Source organism: Hordeum vulgare, chromosome 3H (genome assembly GCF_904849725.1).
Source record: "Hordeum vulgare subsp. vulgare chromosome 3H, MorexV3_pseudomolecules_assembly, whole genome shotgun sequence".
NCBI classification, from domain to species: domain Eukaryota; kingdom Viridiplantae; phylum Streptophyta; class Magnoliopsida; order Poales; family Poaceae; genus Hordeum; species Hordeum vulgare.
The window spans coordinates 581551051-581570608 of NC_058520.1; the positions used below are offsets into that span (position 1 = coordinate 581551051).

The window sequence follows — 19558 nt, forward strand, 5'->3', positions numbered from 1 at the left end:
ATCTGTAGGGTTCATATCACTAAACCCTACAGTCAATACTACTTTTTCAAGAACATGCGCTCAGCTTGGGATCTTGCGCATGAGGTGAAGTTCCGCCCCTTGGAGGAGAATCGCTATACTCTGCAGTATTTTCTGCCTTGGCGATTGGAAACGGGTGATGAACGACGGACCCTGAAACTTCAGGGGTAATGTTGTGATATTGGAGCTTTATGATGGGATCACCAAGCCAACTATGGTTAACCTTGACTTTATCAATATTTGGATGCAGATCCATGATGTGCCGGATCTGCATGAACATTTTTTGAATTTATGAGAAATTTAAGAAAAACGACATTTTTTTGAATTTTGGAACATTTCTAAAAGCAAGAACAATTTACGAACATGAACTTACTTAAAAAAAAGGTAAAAGTAACCTTGAAAAATAAAGGTAAAAATCCTAAACAAATTTGAAAGCGTGAAGCAAAATTTTAAAGCACGGACATTTTTTTTAATCTTAAGAGAAAATTTTGAAACCGAGAACTATTCTGGAAAATTGTGAACAAATTTGGAAGCACGAACAATTTTTTAAAGCATGAACATTTTTTTGAATATTGGAGAACTACATTTTGAAACGGAGAACAATTTTGAATAACCCCAAACAAATTTGAAAGAGCGAACAAATTTTTAAAGCACGAATATTTTTTGAATCTTGAGAACAAATTTTGAAACCAAGAACAATTTAGAAAAACCTGAACAAATTTGGAAGCGTGAACAATTTTTTAAAGCATGATTTTTTTTAATCTTAAGAACAAAATTTTGAAACGGAGAACAATTTTGAAAAACTCCGAACAAATTTGAAACCGCGAATAATTTTTTAAAGCACAAACATTTTTTGAATCTTAAGAACAAATTTTAAAACCGAGAACAAATTTGAATCTTAAGAACAAATTTTGAAACCAGAAACAATTTTTTGAAAATATAGAACATTTTAAAAAATCCAGAACAACTTTTGAAACAAAAAAAGAAAAAAAAAACAGAAAAAAAACGGTTCAGGAAAACCTTCTAGAAGTTTCGCAAAACGGAAAAAACCAGCTGAAACCTCTACAAGGTTTGTAAAACTGAAATGCTGCAACCCGCTAATTGGGCCAACCCATTTAAAATCGTTTCCCTCCCCACTCTGTGCGAAGCCCCGACACCGCTTCGCACAGAGCGGTGAATACGATATTCCCTCCAATAAGCCCCCTTAAGATTCCCTCAAAATAAAAATCAGCCCCTTAAGCGCTGCAGAGGAGCTCCCATTTTGTGTAATAAAAGAGCCGATCCTGGAATGTGCGAACGGAAGGTCACCAAATTCCACTAAAATTTGAGACAATGACGATAAGTTAAATGGAAATACATGTAGATGCCGTCTTTCTTCGTATGCCAAACTTTATAGCCTATGGAAATACATGTAACCGAACAATGTTGGGATGCTCAAGCCTCATTAGGTTCTCAAGCTCGCGTCAGAATTACCCATCCTTAGTTTCTAGCGTGTTATGACGAAACTTCATTACAATATCTTTGCCATTGCCAAGTGCACCTTATACAAGGTGCAGCAAATTGTAGGTGTTCCCTTAGGGCTAGGTGCGCTTTAATTTTTTTGACTATATTATTTTAGTATGAAGAATAAGATGTAGGAATTTAAAATTTCCAATTTGTAAATAAGAATGTATGTTGTTTGAAGTAATAGACTATTATTGTTGGAACAATGCGGCTTTATAAAGTACAAAGAGCCATGTTACGATGTTTGTTTGTATGTTTTTGCAGCTAGAAACCAAACGTTCTAAATGGGTATCTTACCTTGTAAACCTTTCTATGTGTCGTAGACCGTACCTTAGTCGTCGTGGCCTCTAGTTTGCTAGTGGCAATAGTTTCCGCCATTAATAACCGCGGTCATCGTATTTGTATCTGAGTCATCATGGGTGGAGAACAGTGACTCCGCAGTGGTCTGAATCGAGGAAGAAGTTGTTGATTGGGCGGGATTGAGGGGGAACGAATGGTAGTGGCACGTATTGAGTGAATAGACGAATGGTACCTGAAGCCTATATAGATACACGTACGAATTAATTTGAAGGTAAGTTTATTTTGAACGAAGGGTACTTACAAGTTACAAACAGTTTCATTTTAAGGTAAGGTAAGTTGTCTTGCTCCACTGATTTGAATAGTTCCTGAAGCCTATATAGATACACGTACGAATTAATTTTATGACAGCACGTCAAGAAGAGGCGGTAAATTACTACTTCATCTGTTCACACGTATAAGATGTTCTAACTTTTTTTGTGAATTCATTAGTGTGTTTGTTCATTAATTTATATTGCAATATTCAAAACATCTATTCTTCCTTTCGCTAAATACTTTGTACTTAGGGAACTGGAATCGGTGAACTGAGCGTGTGATATAGAAGAAACGTACCCACAGCCACTAAGCTACGTCTTTTTTCTTTTTTATTAAAAGCATACGGTATCCATCGTAAATGCATGGTCTTTGTTTTGCTCCGCTAGCTTTGCTCCAGAACTTAACAGATTAAATATAGAGCCAGCCGCGCATTTGGAAGTGTGTTGCGTGACGGTGTCCCAACACCGAGGCAAGATTTGCCATGATTGATACTCTAGATGATTCTTCTGGGTGTGGCAAGCTAAGCTAAGGTAGCACCGACAACGTATGTTGGCGGCAAGTCAGATTCATTCCAGGCCGGCCTGTACGTTTCTCTGGAGAACCTGCTCCACGTTGCACCTACGCCCCGCTAGCTGCAGCTAAGCTACCACCACAAGCAGAGGTCTTGGAAACCACGTTGAGCAGACAGCCGGAGCCCGGGGCAAAATGATTGAATGAGTTCATAGACTGAACCTAGTTCAAAAAATTACACCGACCTGACCTTTTTGTGTGGCGTCCGATGCGTAGGCCCCGCTCTACACTGTGTCACGCCTAAGCCGTCGACGCCACACAAAAGGGCCACGATGGGGCTGCAGGACCCACCCCGGCCGTGTGACGCCTAAGCCGTCGACGCCACACAAAAGGGTCACGATGGGGCTGCAGGACCCACCCCGGCCGTGTGACGCCTAAGCCTCAAACGTTGCACATGCTGCAGTGTGACACCGAGCACTTAGACGCCACACCTGCACTTATGCATTATGCACCCGATACATGCGTGCAGGCATGCACTGGTGAGGCGGAAGTGCGGCGGGCCCTCGGGCGGCGACGAGGTGGAGCAGCTCGAGCCACTGCGTGGCGTCGGCGCCGCCGAGGAGAGCTCGATTTGCCGGGCTCTGCTCCTGCCCCACGCCGGCCGAGCCGTCGCCATCTCCGGATCAATGTACAGCCCCGGCCATCTCCGGCCCTGTCTACGGTTCCTCCAGCGACGACACGGGCAGATCGCTGGCTGAGCCGTCGGGCCTCCGCGACGCCGCCATCTTGGCCGAGATCTCCGCCACGACCAGCCTCGACAGCAGCAGGCCGACGATGAGGATGAGCACCGACGCCATGAGCATCGTGAACACCCCGCTCCAGCTCCTGGCCGAGATGTACCCCGTCAGGAGCGGACCCACCGCGGCGCCGATGGATCCCGTGCTCATATATCGCTGTTTACTATGTTAATCTGTTAATCTGTTTTGTTTTGGTCGATAGTCAGTTTACTATGTGTCGGCTAGGCATGAACTACCTGCTTTACTTCAGTCCTGCATATATCGCTGTTGTTATTTTTCAACATTCTTAGTCATCAATGAATGAAGGGCATCTGATGGATATTGCGATTGCCTGCAGCTTCCATATAAAGAACAACAAGAGAAACCTTGATCTGTTGGGTGCCAGTCAAACCTCAACAACCAAGTTTCTGCCACAATGGCACAGTAGTTCAGGGAGTAAAGTCTATTTCAAATCTTAAACTCGTACAGCTGGTTGGATCTGAACCTCGACGTCTATTTTAAACCTTAAACTCATACAGCTGGTTGGATCTGAACCTCGACGTCTATTTAAACCTTAAACTCGTACAGCTGGTTGGATCTGAACCTCGACGTCTGAATCCCTGAAATCGGTAACCTCGTCTCTTTGATCCCGGTCAATATCAACCCTAAACCCGTTTGGCATACCGGGAAAAGATTCACCTGCCAAGGATCACAGTTTACTCTCGCTGATGTCCATGGCCCACATTTCATATACATCCTCAATCCCCTCCGCACCATATCGTGAAAATCAACGCTGGTCCAGTCTCTCACTCATCCACTTCCTCCTGAATGGCGCTTAGACGTTGCCAAAACCGGGTTAGAGCACATCGTGTCGTCCGCTTGTCTCTGGCGACCTATAAACTTTATCCTCCCTCCCATCTCATTAGCTACGGTCTACAAGAGCACGCCCGCAGAGAGGCGGTAGTGACAAGAACGCATGGACTGTCGGGCAACACCGATGGAGGACGTGGAGGTTCAGGCATTTTTCCTGGCCGCATGCATGGCCTGCGCGGCGTCCATGAAGGTCTGGTGTGCTCCAGCACAACGTCGCCGACGCCATGTCTGGCGGCAAGGCGTCAGAGGGGGATGGGAGTTGTAGTGGGCTAGCTCGGACTGTGACCGACTACACTGGGGCGAACACTACTGTGCAAAGCTGACTCGGACGATTTTGTATTCCAGCGTATTCGCGTAGAAGCTTGCTTTGAAGCAGGTAGGCATGTGTACGGATTTTCCATGAGCTAGCTGACGGACGTAGTGACTTACAAATACGTGGGCTAGATTGATCGATCTGTACCAGCATAACTCGTTCAATAGACGCGCGAGTACGCCCGAGAGCACACGGCCTCTAACCTACGAAGCACCGATACTTCAGAAATTTGTGTATCACCGTTCAATACTTCACCGATACTCCGATACTTCAGATACGCTTTCGATACGGGTATCCTCGAAGTATCGTCATTTTCAATTTAAAAGAAATGGCGATACGCATATCTTCAAAGTATCGCCGTCGTGTATTGCCCATGCCTTGATGTATCGTTGATCTGTTCATATAGGTAGTGCATGCGGATTGTACTAATGTAGTAGTTAGATAAAAGTGCTTGTTAAGGATGTTACTTGTGCAATTCATTATTTGACCCACTCGTGCAATCCAAAGTTGCTCTTTATATATGTTTGTCATTTGACAATCTCAAGTTTTTAATTTTAAAAGATTTATTAATTTTATATTGTCATGTTAATAGATATTATAGTCTAAATTTTACTGCGACAGTCTATGACCGATTGGTCGTATTATTCATTAATGATAGTGAGATTTTAAAATGAAAAACAATAAGGTATGAAAGTAATTAGGTAATCAGTGGGTCGGTATTTTGTTATCATCTTATACATTTATTATGTTAGTTTTTATTGCATGTTATTTTATCATTATTTATATATGCTTGCCGTATCGTCGAATTGCTGCTTTTAGAAATTGCCGTATCCTGTATCGCCGTACCCGTATCGCCGTATCAGTGTCGCCGTATCGGTGCTTTGTAGCCTCTAACTGGATTCGGTGTCGTGACGGATGTCGCCGCATGCCGTGGAGTTTGCTACGCATCGTGGTGCTGGCTGCTGCAGCATCGTTCGTGGAGCTCGACTCAACAGCAAAGGGGAAGAAGATGAATACGACGAATACAGTGAGCGAACATGTAATTCCAGCCGGGATTGCACTTTTCCAGTGGGACAAACAGGTCTAGGATCGGTGTAGGGTTGATTTTGACCGAGATCAGAGATGTTAAGGTATCGATTTCAGGGATTCAAAGGTTGAGGTTCGATTCCAACCAGCTCTACGAGTTTAAGGTTTAAAACAGACTTTGGCCGTAGTCCAGGACCCGGAGCTAGGCCAGGTATGATACAGCCGGCCGTGCTTCAACTGCTTTTCAGTTCTCTGCCTGATGTTGGCATACTTACTGGAAGCTCACCCTCTGCAGGTCCGCTCCTGACGGGGTACATCTCGGCCAGGAGCTGGAGCGGGGTGTTCACGATGCTCATGGCGTCGGCACTCATCGCCGGCCTGCTGCTGTCGAGGCTGGTCGTGGCGGAGATCTCGGCCAAGATGGCGGCGTCGCGGAGGCCCGACGGCTCAGCCAGCGATCTGTCCGTGTCGTCGCTGGAGGAACCGTAGACAGGGCCGGAGATGGCCGGGGCTGTACATTGATCCGGAGATGGCGACGGCTCGGCCGGCGCGGGGCAGGAGCAGAGCCCGGCAAATCAAGCTCTCCTCGGCGGCGCCGACGCCACGCAGTGGCTCGAGCTGCTCCACCTCCTCGCCGCCCGAGGGCACGCCGCACTTCCGCCTCACCAGTGCATGCCTGCACGCATGTATCGGCTGCATAATGCATAAGTGCATGTGTGGCCCCCTAAGTGCTCGGCGTCACACTGTAGCATGTGCAACGTCCGAGGCTTAGGCGTCACACGGCCAGGGTGGGCCCTGCAGCGCCAGCGGGGCCCTTTTGTGTGGCGCCGACGGCTTAGGCGTCACACAGTGTAGTGTGACGCCTACGCGTCGGGCGCCACACAAAAGGGTCAGCTCGGTGTAATTTTTTTTAACTAGGTTCAGTTTGTGAATTCATTCAGCAAAGAGGTTAGATTTGTCCATTTTGCCGGAGCCCGGAGGCCTCCGGCCAGAGCACAGCAAGCATGCATTGATGCGAGCAACTCTAAGAGACCCCGCATCCCGTCCCGGTCCGTAAATTTACCGTCAGAAAAACTAGTCCGATCGGAACGCACATCCCGTCCCAGTCCGTAAAATTACCGCCAAAATGCAGGTAGGGGCAGAAAAACCAGCCCGATCAGAACGCGCATCCCGCCCCGGTCCGTAAAAAATATTTGGGGGCGCGGCAAAATTCCGACATCAACCCGGGAAAACGCGGGTTTCCCGCCGCGGCTGCGGTGCCCTGCATATAAGCGGAAGCGGTTGGTGAGGGTACATTTCATCCCGCGATTTCTCCCACCAACCACCTCTCCTCTCCCCTCTCGCGCCGCCGCCGGCCGCCGCCCAAGATTCCGGCGACAGCAGCCGGCAGGAGCACGCCGGAAGGCTGCCACGCGCACGAGGCCTCCCCTCCCTTCCCCCATGCGTCGGCGAGCTGCCGGATTTGCATATTTGCGACACTTCATCACGGGCCGCCGGATTTGTCTTTTTCCGATCGCCGGTTGCTGCTCGAGGCGATGGAGTGGTCGGGGAGCCTCTCCCGCAGCCCAGGCAAGGGCGCATCGCTGCATGCAGGCACGGGTTCGTCCGCCCGGCGCCGCCGAAGGTTTATGGACATGGACTCGTTCGGCCGTCCACCGGGCTCGGCGCTCGCACAACGTCTTTGTGGCATGCCGATGCCGCTCATAGAGTGCGACGAGTGCCGGCGCCAAGTGTTGCGGCTCACTTCGGGCACGCCGACGCACCCCGGGTGGGTGTTCTACAAATGCTAAAACGACGGGGTACGTGCACTTGAGGTAGCTCGTTCCATAGCCCATTCTTTATTTCAATTGCGGTAGCTCACTTCGAGCTTGATCATTCTTTTGTGTAGGACGATGGATGCTTATTTTGGTTTTGGGAAGGCCAATACATTGATTTGTTGATAGAAAAAAACTTAATAGATGTTAGTGCACTCCTTAGTACAATCGAAGGCAATGATGCGGCTGCATGTGCAACTAGAGGGGAAGCAACGTCTACTTCTTTGGAACCAAAGATGAAGAATAAAGAAAGGAAGATCAAGAATCCGCAGATCAACAATGAGTGCATGGAGAAGATATTGCTTCAACTAGTAGGAGCAGTTATGGAAGTTGGAAATCTTCTCAAATGCATACATGCGGTTCTTGTTTTCTTTGGTTTTGCTATTCTAGCCAAGATTTGATGATATGTTTTGTATCTATAATGTTATTGCAAAAGCAAAGAAAAGCATTGTACTAGATCAATTTAAGTTGCAAATCTAAGTTTTACGGGCCCGAAGGAGCTGCGCCAGATCAGAACCTACAGAAGCCGCCGCGAATATGCTTTTTTAGGATCCATTATGCGGGCCCGCACCGGTTCGCAAAAGCGATTTTACGCAAACGCGTTTTGCGGGCCGTAGGGATGCGGGGTTTGCTAGAGTTGCTCAATATAACAGTCGGATGCAAAGCGGATGCTTAAGTTGCTGTGGCTGTTCCAACTGTTTATGATCGTACCGGGGCATATACGAGCTACATGTAACTTTCCATTTTTTTTTCACAAAGCAGAAATGCAATTCCTCATTTCCGTTAATCGAAATACAGTTGTGTAAGCAAACAAAACCGACAGATGATCTCTACCGATTTGATAAGAATTTTCTTCGTATGGCCATTTAACACCAATCACTGATTTTTTTTCTCTCTCTTGATAAACAACATTTTCATTCGAGATGTGGCGCGGCCGTATTGAGTGAATGCTCGGTCTCTACTTAACACTATGCACACAACCAACACACAAAAATATGAGTAAAAAAGTATATCGGTTTACAACTTCAAGAAGAAAAAAACCTAAGATGTGATACATATAGCTTAAGATTACACCATCATTCATAATTGTTTATGCAACAATGAAACTGTCGCAGACCATGGTGAGCCCATAAGTTTCATAGAACAGAACTAACACAAGTTTTGATGCACAAAACTTACAGGGTGGCCTAAGTTCGGAAAGAAATGCTACTAAGTTTCATAGAAGTAACTTGAAAGAATATGATCTACAATCTTAGGAGTAACAACAAAATCAACTGGCAGAGCAGGCATTGCGGTGGGGAGAATGAAATCCTAATGTTATCTGCAAAAAAAAAATATAATAAATCAAAGCACGAATATGTCAAAGAAAACAGAATGTGCCATAGGAAAATAATAAGTTTGCGTAAAGAATGCAACAATTTGTGATGCGATGAAGAATGACATGAATTTGAGGGGAGACCGAACACGATGAACTAACAAGATCCATAGAAAAAAACGAATAGAGAAACAACACAATCAAAAGAATGGAGGAAATAACGCATATGACACAAAAGTGGAGTGTACCCAAAGATCAAGGTGAAACCAGTACACCAAGGAAGAAGACGATGAACACTAACAATAGTTGGCTTGAATAGAATGAAAACAAGAACCAATTGACAAGACCAAAAAAAAAAGTAAACACGGAAAGATGCACCATACATACAGAAACGAAGATGTAGAAACACGGTTGGACGAAATATACGCACAAGATAAACATGTATACCATCTCGTATTAAGAGTGCTCTAAATTCGCATGTATTTTTCAGTCAAATTTTCACCAAAAACAACTTTTCGGATCACGACGCAGATGAACGGCTCTAGACGGACGCACAGATGGGCGCCCCTGCGAATTTTCATAAAGAAGTCGGGAATTTTTCTTTTTCTCCTTTGGAAACTGGGTGGATAAGGATTGGGGATCGGATAAGAGCGGCCGTCCGCTGCTGTGCTGTAATTTAAAGTTCAAGTAGCATGCTTTTCTGACGAACTTTTGTTCGGTAGGTGTATGCATGCTTTTGGATCGACCGACTTTGTTCAGTTGTTGCACACTAATAAAACCCTCTGGTTATGGTGACTCCGTGGTTTGCCCCGGATTAGGTAGCACTGCTGTTTCAGCATGCACGATGTAGGATCCTAATGTATGTTCAGTAGATCTACTTTATATATATGTGCGGGCATGGCTTTGCCAAAATCTTCATTAAGCTACAGCTGGCCCCGGGTTTATACAAATGGGGGCTGTTCGTTAATCATTGCCCAGCACTGTATCGCCGCTGCCGTCCACCAAACGACAGCACTGTATGCTGTCCGATGGAAGCTGCAGCGCGGGCGATATTGGAACGGAACCGTGCAGATGAAGAGATGTTATTTTTCTTCTGAGGGGAGCTGCTGTAAGCGATATTCTGCAAAAGTATTAGGGTTAAATATATTAGGCATCTATCATCAGCCATGCCAGGGGAACTGTACTTTCCTACTAAAAAGAAAATACAGTTCTACTCCCTACGTTTCTAAACATAAGTTTTTCAAAGTTTTCATTAGAGGATTACATACGTAACAAAATGAGTGAATTTTTACCCTAAAATGTGTCTATATACATCCGTATATAGTTTTTAATAAATTTTTTTAAAAAAAACTTGTATTTAGAAATGAAGAGAGTAATTGTTCTTTGTATCTATCGCTTTGCTATTTAGTTTAAGCACCTTCGATTAGGGTTCCTCCACTTTACGAAGACACGGTACGATACCACTGTAGATCTCTCAGTACCTAAAATGTAAGAAAGTAGATTTGCTGCATCTCACGGTTTTTAATTTTAGTTTGACACATATTTTGGCCATACCGTAAATCTCTGAACTTCAACCGCTTTTGTTTGTCATATCGACCAAAAGGCCCAAATTTTCACTTGAATTTGATTGAAACCCAACTAAGTATTTTTAAACTTCAAAAAATAATTAAAAGTTTATTTCTCTAATTCCTGAAATACTTTGACTGAAACGTAAATATTCCATAATTTTCCATGATTTTGACGGCAGTGGTGGGCGTTCGCTTTTCCAAGGACCTTGACATAATTTTTATTATGTTTAAGATGATTTGTACTCCTGATGACTTTTTTTTATAATAGATCAATACCCTTTGCGCGCGCGCGCACACACATAAAAGCAAAGGGAAAAGCATATTCTAAGTACCAATTCTAGAACATCTCTTCCCAGCCCTACACAGCTCTTTTTCATGCTCATGTGTGTGCACATTTCTCGTATTGGAGAAAAGGACTTTAAAAACACATTTACCTTTTGACTTATACTATATGAATACGATGGGAATGAGATATAAAATGATGGTACATATGAATTGATCAAGTAACCACATACAATACAAGGAATATACACTGTATGCAAGGCACACTTAATAATTAGCCCCAGCGACTAAAAACCATCCGGGACCCGATCGACCCACATCTTTACACTGACATAACACTAGTACATAGTACATGCAGAAAAAGAAGGGAGTACATGCATGCCCACGCTGTCACGCATGGGCAATCGTACGTGCATGTATATACATGATGGAACGGAGCTGCTACGCATTCGTGCACACGACGTATTCCTCTCCCCCGCCACACGCATGGACTGGCTATGCGCGGTCGCCCGGCCAAGCAAGCATGGAATCGATCGCCGGCAGGCCCGGCCGGACAATGCCGTCGTACGTAGCTAGGTAGCTTCATGGATCGGCTGGTCGTTCACGCGGCGGCTTCCTGGAGGTGGTACGGGAGCAGCCCGACGTGGTTCTGGCGGCGCAGCTGGGCGTAGAAGCGGGCGATGAACTCCTCCGCCTCGTCGTCCACGGCCTCGCCTAGGCCCAGCTGGTCGCCGTCGACCTCGTCCGTCGAGAAGTTGGACACCCGCACCGAGAACCCGCCGTCGGCCGCGCCGGGCACCAGCGGCGACATCCCCGCCGGCGTGCATTCCTCGTCGTCCCCCAGCGCGAGCTCCGACTCCTCGCGCGCCATCAGCGCCCCGGGCGAGGACGTCCCGGGGGACGCCGCGGCCGCCGCGTGGGCGTAGTACTCGATCAGGTGCCGCGGCGGCGTGGCGGGCGCGGCGTGGAGGCGGCCGGGCAGGTCCACGTCGTCGTCGGCGGCGCCGAGGCAGGGGAAGGCGAGGCGGCGCATGGAGAAGGAGCCCGGGTCGGGGCTGTCGCTGCAGGAGAACTCGTACTCGCGGCGGCGCAGCGCGCGGCCGCCGGCGTGGTGGTGGGAGAGGAGGCTGGCGACGGAGCGGGAGACGGCCTTGTTGCGGCGCTTGATGAGGAGGTGCGCGCCGAGGAGCAGCTTGCGCTTGCCCTTGCGCATCATGAAGAAGACCGCCCGCAGGTAGCCCCACATCCTCCTCGCCGCCACCGGCGCCGAGTGCACGTCCATGTCGATCGATCGATCAACGATCAACCCGGCCGGCCCGGATCGAGGAGAAAAGGCGCGTGCCACCACCACGTACCTTCCCCTCCACTCAAGCCTGTCTGCGTCTCTGACTCTCTGCTTGTTTGTTCGTTCGTGTGTGTGTGTGGTGGTCGTCGTCGGCGGCGGCGGTGGATGGCAATGTGGTGTTGGGTGGTGGTGGTGGTGATGGTATATATAAGCACGGGGGGTGAAGGGGAGGAGACGGAGGGAGGGAGGGAGGGAAGGAAGAGGCTTCGCTTAGCCAGGAAGGCAGGGGGAGAAAACACAAAACAGGCGAAAATGCTAGACCTACTAAAGCCTATATAAATTTACTAAACCTTTCAACTAATCTAAACATGCCCCCTTGATTTTCAGGGATGGGTGGACCTCATCCTCCTCTTAATCCAATCAGTTATTGCCAAGTCAGACTATTACGTAATTTACGTAGATGGAGCATTGCTTGGACGTGTTGGATAACAATAAGTTTTTTTTGGTTAGGTGGCTTGGCTTGGTCTTCTTCCTCGCTCGCTTTTCTTTCCTCCTTTTGCGTTCGCGTGCTCCACCGATCCACTATCTGATCCACTCGCGCTGCCCAACTCGGGAAGGTGGGGGAAGGGCCGTGCATGCCGTTGCCGGGGGGTGGGGGGCAAAGCAATGCCCAACCAGAGCAGAGGGGATCCATCCATCGATCGCACAAGGAGCCTTCTTCTCTTCGCCATCTTTCTGAGTTCTCGGCTCCTTGCTCAAACAAGGTCAGATTGCTGGTAGACACTACATGCACATGCACCATTGACTATTTGCCCCAGCACTAAGTGTGAAGGCTACGTGAGTATTACCAAAAAAGGTTTTTCCCGCTTCGTATTACAAAGCAACCAACACCGATTACAGAGCAAATATTGTAACGAGCAACACAACAAACCAAAAAAAAAAAATAATGCCAACACCAACAGCTCGACAAAGCGCGGATGAACCGCAACCGCTGCGCCCTTCGAAATCGATCCATCACGATCCAAGGCACCGATCCTCTGCGTACCAAGCAGCACCTCCAACAATGTATGTGATGACGCGCGCTGCTGCAAGGACTTGTCCTTGGGTTTCCCCCGGTAAAAGGAGGGGAGTGGGGGATGGAGACAGCCGACACCCTCAAGGAAGGAACGGTGGCACCCGCAGGCGTCACCGCATCGGAGACGGAAGAACCGGCAAGGATTTCTCCGGCAAGGATTTCTCCCGCACTCCAAACCCCGCCGTCCAACCGGTCCGGAGCCAACCAACCAACCCACCGCCCACCAGCATGCGCCACCGCGGTCGTGAGATCACCACCACGAGGCCAACATGACGAAGGGAGGGCGCTTGGCGACGCGAGCAGCAACACCGTAGCCGCGCGGGAGGGAACCACCTCCACCGTCGTCGTTCGGGGGACCCCTGCCTCCAGCACCGCCGCAGTCACCGACTAGACACAGCAACAGGGTAAACCAGGCCATCCCTGGCCCGGCCAGGCCCGAATCGGGCCTGCTAAACCCTGCCGCCCACGCTGCAGCAGGGCGGCGCCAGTGCCGCCAGCACCCCACAGCCCATCGCCGCTCCCCCGACTCCCGGAAGCCACGCCATCAGCCCACCCCAGGCCCGGATGGGGCTTTGAAGGGCCCAGATCTGGGCCGACGGGTGTCACCAGACCGTGCCGCCGCGCCACCTCGCCGCCAATGACGACGTTGCCGCCTAGCCGATCTCCCGCGTCACCAGGAAACCCCGCCGCAATGTCGGACCGTCGCCGCGTGGGGACACCCCCGACACAGCTCCGCCCCGCGCATGAGAGCAACCGAGAGGGAAACGGACAGGGACCGCCATCACCAGCATCGCCCGGGCCAGGCCCGACAGCAGGCGTCGACGATGATGACAAAAAGGGAGGGGTGGGGGAGAGCTGGAGGAGGAGGGGGTCGTCCGCGGGGGCGACGTGGTCGTGAGAGCAAGAGGCGGGGGAGACGTCAACCACTCACTACTTGAGTATTTCGTTACTATCGCTCAAATACTTCACGCAGAGGCCAACACAGATTGCTACTACCTCTGTACCATTTACAAATATTTCGATACAGAGGGAATAGAACACAAGAAAACAACTGCATGCTACTACTAGAGTGTCACACTGAACGCGTGTGAAGAAAGATCATCCAGCGTGTCCACCATGGCTGTTCGTGTAAGATCTGGACCAAGGCGTGCGAAGCGAGATCTGCTCCCCATCTCGTACGTACGTACGTGTTTGGATGACCAAAATATCTACTACTATCCATTGAATCATTGATGCACATCCATAAGGATTAAGGACCATAACGGGCTACTATGCACTGTACGATTGAGCAATGATCCTGGCCATTTTTCTCCTCCGTTTCGTTTCAGAATTCAAAAAGATCCTGCACCGTGTCCCAACTTTTCAACGCAATAATGTGAGGGCTAGGAGCCGGAACCGGAAAGTGTGTGTACGTACGTGCCTTGGATTAGGGATGGGCCGGATCACAGCAATGTTCACCACGGCAGCCGCGTGTCGTCCCGGCCGTGTTTCCTTAACCCGGGGGGTGGCGGTTTGACGTGCAACTCCGGCCACAAAAGTGGCCGCGCGCCACGGGCGTGCGGCACATCGATCTCAACACACACGTACGTACATGCTCAACACGTCCTTCTCACGGACCGGACCACATGGAAAGGCAGGCACCGATGAGAACAACGTGCAGCCCGAACCACATGTTGCTCACACTCACTGACTTCCATTCACGGGTAAAGAATCAATAAACATCTCCTAACTTTTTTTTTCTTTAATAAAAAAGTTCTTCAAATATCTTTCTGGGATGAAAAGGGATCTCCTACGTACCAAAGGACAATAAACCCTAGGCACCACCAGAAAACGATCTAGAGAAAAGACGGAGGTGGATTGGACACCGGGGTACCTACCTCTCCATCCACGCGGGAGAGAAGGGATCTTTTACGGCGGTGCAGGGGAAGAAGAGGAGGTGGCGAGAAGACACGGAGATTTTACCCGGTTGCGTAGGAATGGAGTAAATATATTTCGAATTTTAGGAATGGAGTAAATAATATTTTAGGAATGGAGTAAATTGTTTACTCCACTTACCCGTTTTGGGATTTGGTTAGGTCAAACTTAGTGAAGTAAAATGTAAAATTTACTGCACTAAGTTAAAATAATGGATCTGTTAGAAATGCTCTTATGCCAGATGGGTTTAGTAGTGTAGTGTTTCTTATTTAAGTTTTGGATGTTCCTGGCTTTGGCTTTGGCAATGGAGGTAGTGACGGTGTATAAGAGCAACTCTAACGGGTCGATCTAAACGAACGTCGATTTTTTTTGCTTTTCGTTCGTTTGGATCGTCCGTCCACCTGTCCGTGTATGTTTTTTTAAACGGGTCAGCACATGCATCCAATGGGAAACAAGTGGACAACAACATTGTGACACTATAATAATGGAAGAAAGGTGGATGGGGGTGGACCGGTGAATTAAATAGGCATTCATATGTGGCTGGGTGACTGTGTGACAAGTGGGCCAGGCCAGCCACATGCGGACATCGAGAGGGCGCGCGCGTCCGCTTCGCGTCCGCGCCGACCCATTTCGGTCCCAAATTTAAGCCGGAAACGGGTCGGTACGGGCGCGAAGCAGACGCATTTTAGCAATGGATCCGCGCATTGGGTCATCACTTTTGTCCGCATGGACCCAAACAGACGGCCGCGGACGAAATGGATCACCCCATTAAAGTTGCTCTAAGTTTCTGCGTGATCTCTCTTTCAAACAATGATTCCAAGGCTGAGCTGGTAGCGCCCGCGTATGTCCGCACTCCTACAAATCTTTCCCTACTTTCGAGAAGATTTGTGGGATTTTGAACATCCGGACCAGTCCATGAACATTCTATGACCGTCGTTGGATGACTAAAAATGTCCAGATGTGCAGTTCAGACATTTGGGGAAAGATTTGGTAATCCCCATTGAAGATGGCCCAACTAATGCAGTACAGGGGTAAAATCCAATAGAATGAACAATACTTGTGAACTACTAGGGGGACACATTTTGCTTCGAATCTGCAGTCAGATCAACGAGTGATATATGCACGAGGTATATCATGTGCATAGTAGAATATCTTCTATTTCTGTTTTTCTTCTTTATCGGGGAAAGAGAGATCTAAGTATCTTCTTGATATTTCACTCTACTTGTGTATACCACATATGATAACTCAAGGCACAAGGTACCTAAACGTCCTTAGGGCATCTCCAAAGATGACCCAAAAATTCCTTCTGGGATCCGTCCACGGATAGAGAGGAAGTGAGACACTCCATGGAAACGCATGTGAGAGCCAGCCATTCAACGCTACCCGCATTTTGATCAGTTTTTTTAAAGTCAACACGTTCAAATAGTCGCATACATACAGTTCAGATGTTTAAATAGCGACATACATAGAACACATAAGTTCAAATAGCCGCATGCAACACGCAACATCCCTGGTTATAAGCTACAGTAACCCCCTCAAGCTACATCGGTCACCATGATTAAGCTAATCATTTTTCTAAACAGTGCCACATTTTCTTTGAAATCATATCTCATTTCAAATTTCTTTTAAAATTCAAAATCCAATTAATAAGTGGATTAAATATTTTTGCAAACATGAAAACTAAAATCATGTTTGGGTTGCAAATATTAACCAGATAATTGCCATGTTAGAACCCAATTTTTAAAGGAAATTAAATGCCTTAAAATATTTAAAATAAAGTCCAAAACAATTAATTAAATTCCTTTTGCTTTATGAAATATCCACACTTATTACAAATGGCTACCAAACTTTTTGTGGCAATGTCTAAAAAAACAGAACATAATTATTTGACCGAGTTTCATAATTTACAAAATACTTTTAGTGCTAAAACAAATACAAATCAGAAATAAGTAAAACTAAAATAATATTATTAAAATAAAAGGGGAAAGCCCCCCTGTTTCCCCTGGGCTAAGCCCACCCAGCCGGCCCACCTACCCCCTTCCCTTACCTCCCGCTATAGGGGAAGCCGAACCATGGTGTGGCGGCCATCGACACCGACCCGGTGACATAATGATAATTAATTAATTAGTGCTTTAATTAATTAACTTAGTTAAAATAGTCTGATTAGTCATATGAGCCTATAACAAGGGGGCCCACCCCGTGTTGACCAGTCAGCTTTGACTGGTCAACTCGGACCCTCTGGACCCACTCACAGCCACAGTGTGCATTGTTGTGTGCACTCTACTGGGTGCGTATAGCAATTTCCTTTTTATTTTTCAAATTAAATTACTTTTAGTATATGCTCAAAACATTATTAAATCATATAAAATAAATAAAAGTTAGATGAAAATTAGTTATATATGGAAGTCGCTCATAAAAATCCAAAAATCTGAATACGCTGTCCGTTCATGTGCCACATGCCCCTAGCATGATTAACATGGAACTTTCCCCAACGTTTCATTTGTCCCGTGAAAGCCAAAGACCCGGGAAATATCCTCCGATATTTTCTCGCTCCGTCTGTAATGTATAGTACTGCGTTATGTCATCCCGAGGTCTGCATATTGTCATGTCATGCATCATGATGCATGTGTTTGTTTTGTATTTATTGTTTCTTCTCCCTCTTCTCTCTGGTAGACCCCGAGATTGATGGTGTTGCCGTGTACGACTACGCCCCTGACGTTCAGCCTTTGACAGAGCAACAAGGCAAGCAACCACCCTTGATCATTCTGATATTGCCTAATTCTTTCTCCCTCATGCTTGCATCAAAATTTTGCTACTGTATTTGATTGATCCTATTCCGATGTATAGCGTGATTTTGTATCATGTTGTTGATACCAGCCTATTTATCCTGTATGCTTAATATAGGTTGGTTAGCAAGCCATCAATGTCCGCACACTTGTCTCTCTTGCCCTCTCTTCATCATTGATGACTCGATCCCCCCTGATCGATGTAATCAGCCCGACACGTCACATCACACCTCCTTACTTGTACGACTCTACAGAGTTTCTATCGGGTGCTTAGGCTGAAGCCTCATAAAGCATTCCTGATGTTGACTCTGTAGCCTAGCTAGTCGGCCGTGGATTACAGAGGATATAGTCAGCGAGAATACTAGTCCATTTTCTACTCATGTCCATTGACAGTATAGTGGCATGGAGGAGTTTTTTCCTTCAGTCAGCCTCGCAAACAATGCTAATCGTTGCAGCACATTAATTTTATTGTGAGAACCAGGCACCAAGGAAAGTGCGCGAGATGCAAAGATAAGGTGGTATTATTAGTAACACGGTTTCCAACGCATGCTACTACTACGGGCAACCCTGGTGGGTGCCGACAGGAATACTTAGCAGTAGCGCGAGACACCTACCCGACACTACTACTATAACCGTACTTGTAGCGCTGGTGGTCACCATGCGCTGCTATTAAGTAATAGCAGCGCCACATACCTTTATCGTACTACTGCTAAGTTCCTATCTATAACCTTTCTCCTAGTATTGATCAGTGTCAAATGGTTGTGTGCCCTGTTGCGGTTGAGCACTCAATGACCCTTGATCGACCTCTTGAAATTGAGGACATGGTCCTGTGCATGCTCCACGTCTTCATGGACAAGCTACATCATCGCCGTCTCATCCATGTAGTACTTCTCCTCATCGGACGAGCCAGTGGATGACTCACCATAGTGCTCGTATATGTACTTCTAGTCAAAATCCATCGATTGAAACAAGAAGGGACATCTTTTTTAGCTTTGGAAATTCGTCAAACAGCTGTCGCGCATGGCGAATACAACAACAGTGGATGGTCCCTAGTGGGGCGGTCGAAGGAGAGGGGTTGAACGATGACAGAGAAGAAGCGGGATGGAGCCCGACTAGAACGCTTGAGGTGACGAAGACATAGAATTCTAGCAGGGGTGTGGCATGGCGGTCAGGGTGGTGCAGTGACGGCAAAGACAAGAGAGAAAGAAGGAAGGGGAGAAAATGAGGAGGATTGAGGCGTGGAGTCTGGGAGGGGTTTTGGTGGGGTTTTGGATGGGCCAGGGATGTCAGAGTCCTACGTGATTGCTGTGCAGACTCCTACAATGCTCCCATGTTTGTCACGGGTTTGCCAAATATAGTATGTGTGGATAGCTCGGTGGACCGGTACACGCCCACATTGGATGGCAAACCGCGCCCGAGGAGTGTGCTTCGAATATATGTGGGCAGTTGTCCGCCTTGAAGATGCCCTTATATGTTAGGTTTGCCTTGATGTTTGTATGTTGATATTCTATTTCAGAATCTTGGTCAAATATACATATATTTGATTTTCATGAAAACTGATGCACATTATATCCTGAAACGGAGGAAGTACATACTATGTTAGTGACCAAGTTATTTCTAAGATAAAAAAAGTAAGGATTCTCGACACAACATTGCACTATAAGATTTACATCCTTATTTACGTGTTAGTTTTTTTTTTTTTTTTTGCGAAACATCGAGGAGTTTTATTCCAGAGTCATATGGTTACAATCGAGATACAATAAGTCCTCACAACATGGAGGACATCTGCTCATCCACATTGCAGTTCAAGACTCGATACGGCTATAATTTGCTATACAATCTGCAACCCTATTTTGAGTTCTACTATTTTTTCGGAAAACAAACTTCC

General features: G+C 47.1%; 2 protein-coding genes across 2 annotated transcripts; both read right to left on the bottom strand.

Annotated features, from left to right (window-relative positions):
• Positions 1-3168: 3168 nt before the first annotated feature.
• LOC123440746 (putative glycerol-3-phosphate transporter 1) lies at positions 3169-3866 on the bottom strand. Its single transcript, XM_045117295.1, has one exon. It carries the CDS (start codon positions 3588-3590, stop codon positions 3360-3362), a length of 231 nt encoding a protein of 76 aa, XP_044973230.1. The 5' UTR covers positions 3591-3866; the 3' UTR covers positions 3169-3359.
• Positions 3867-10800: 6934 nt separating this feature from the next.
• LOC123440747 lies at positions 10801-12020 on the bottom strand. Its single transcript, XM_045117296.1, has one exon. The coding sequence runs from the start codon at positions 11890-11892 to the stop codon at positions 11212-11214; it is 681 nt and encodes a 226-aa protein (XP_044973231.1). The 5' UTR covers positions 11893-12020; the 3' UTR covers positions 10801-11211.
• Positions 12021-19558: the final 7538 nt, after the last annotated feature.

What these genes read in the sequence shown, in the direction of transcription:
- LOC123440747 (XM_045117296.1), bottom strand. Translation starts at nt 11,892, where the DNA reads ATGGACGTGCACTCGGCGCCGGTGGCGGCGAGGAGGATGTGGGGCTAC.
- LOC123440746 (XM_045117295.1), bottom strand. Translation starts at nt 3,590, where the DNA reads ATGAGCACGGGATCCATCGGCGCCGCGGTGGGTCCGCTCCTGACGGGG.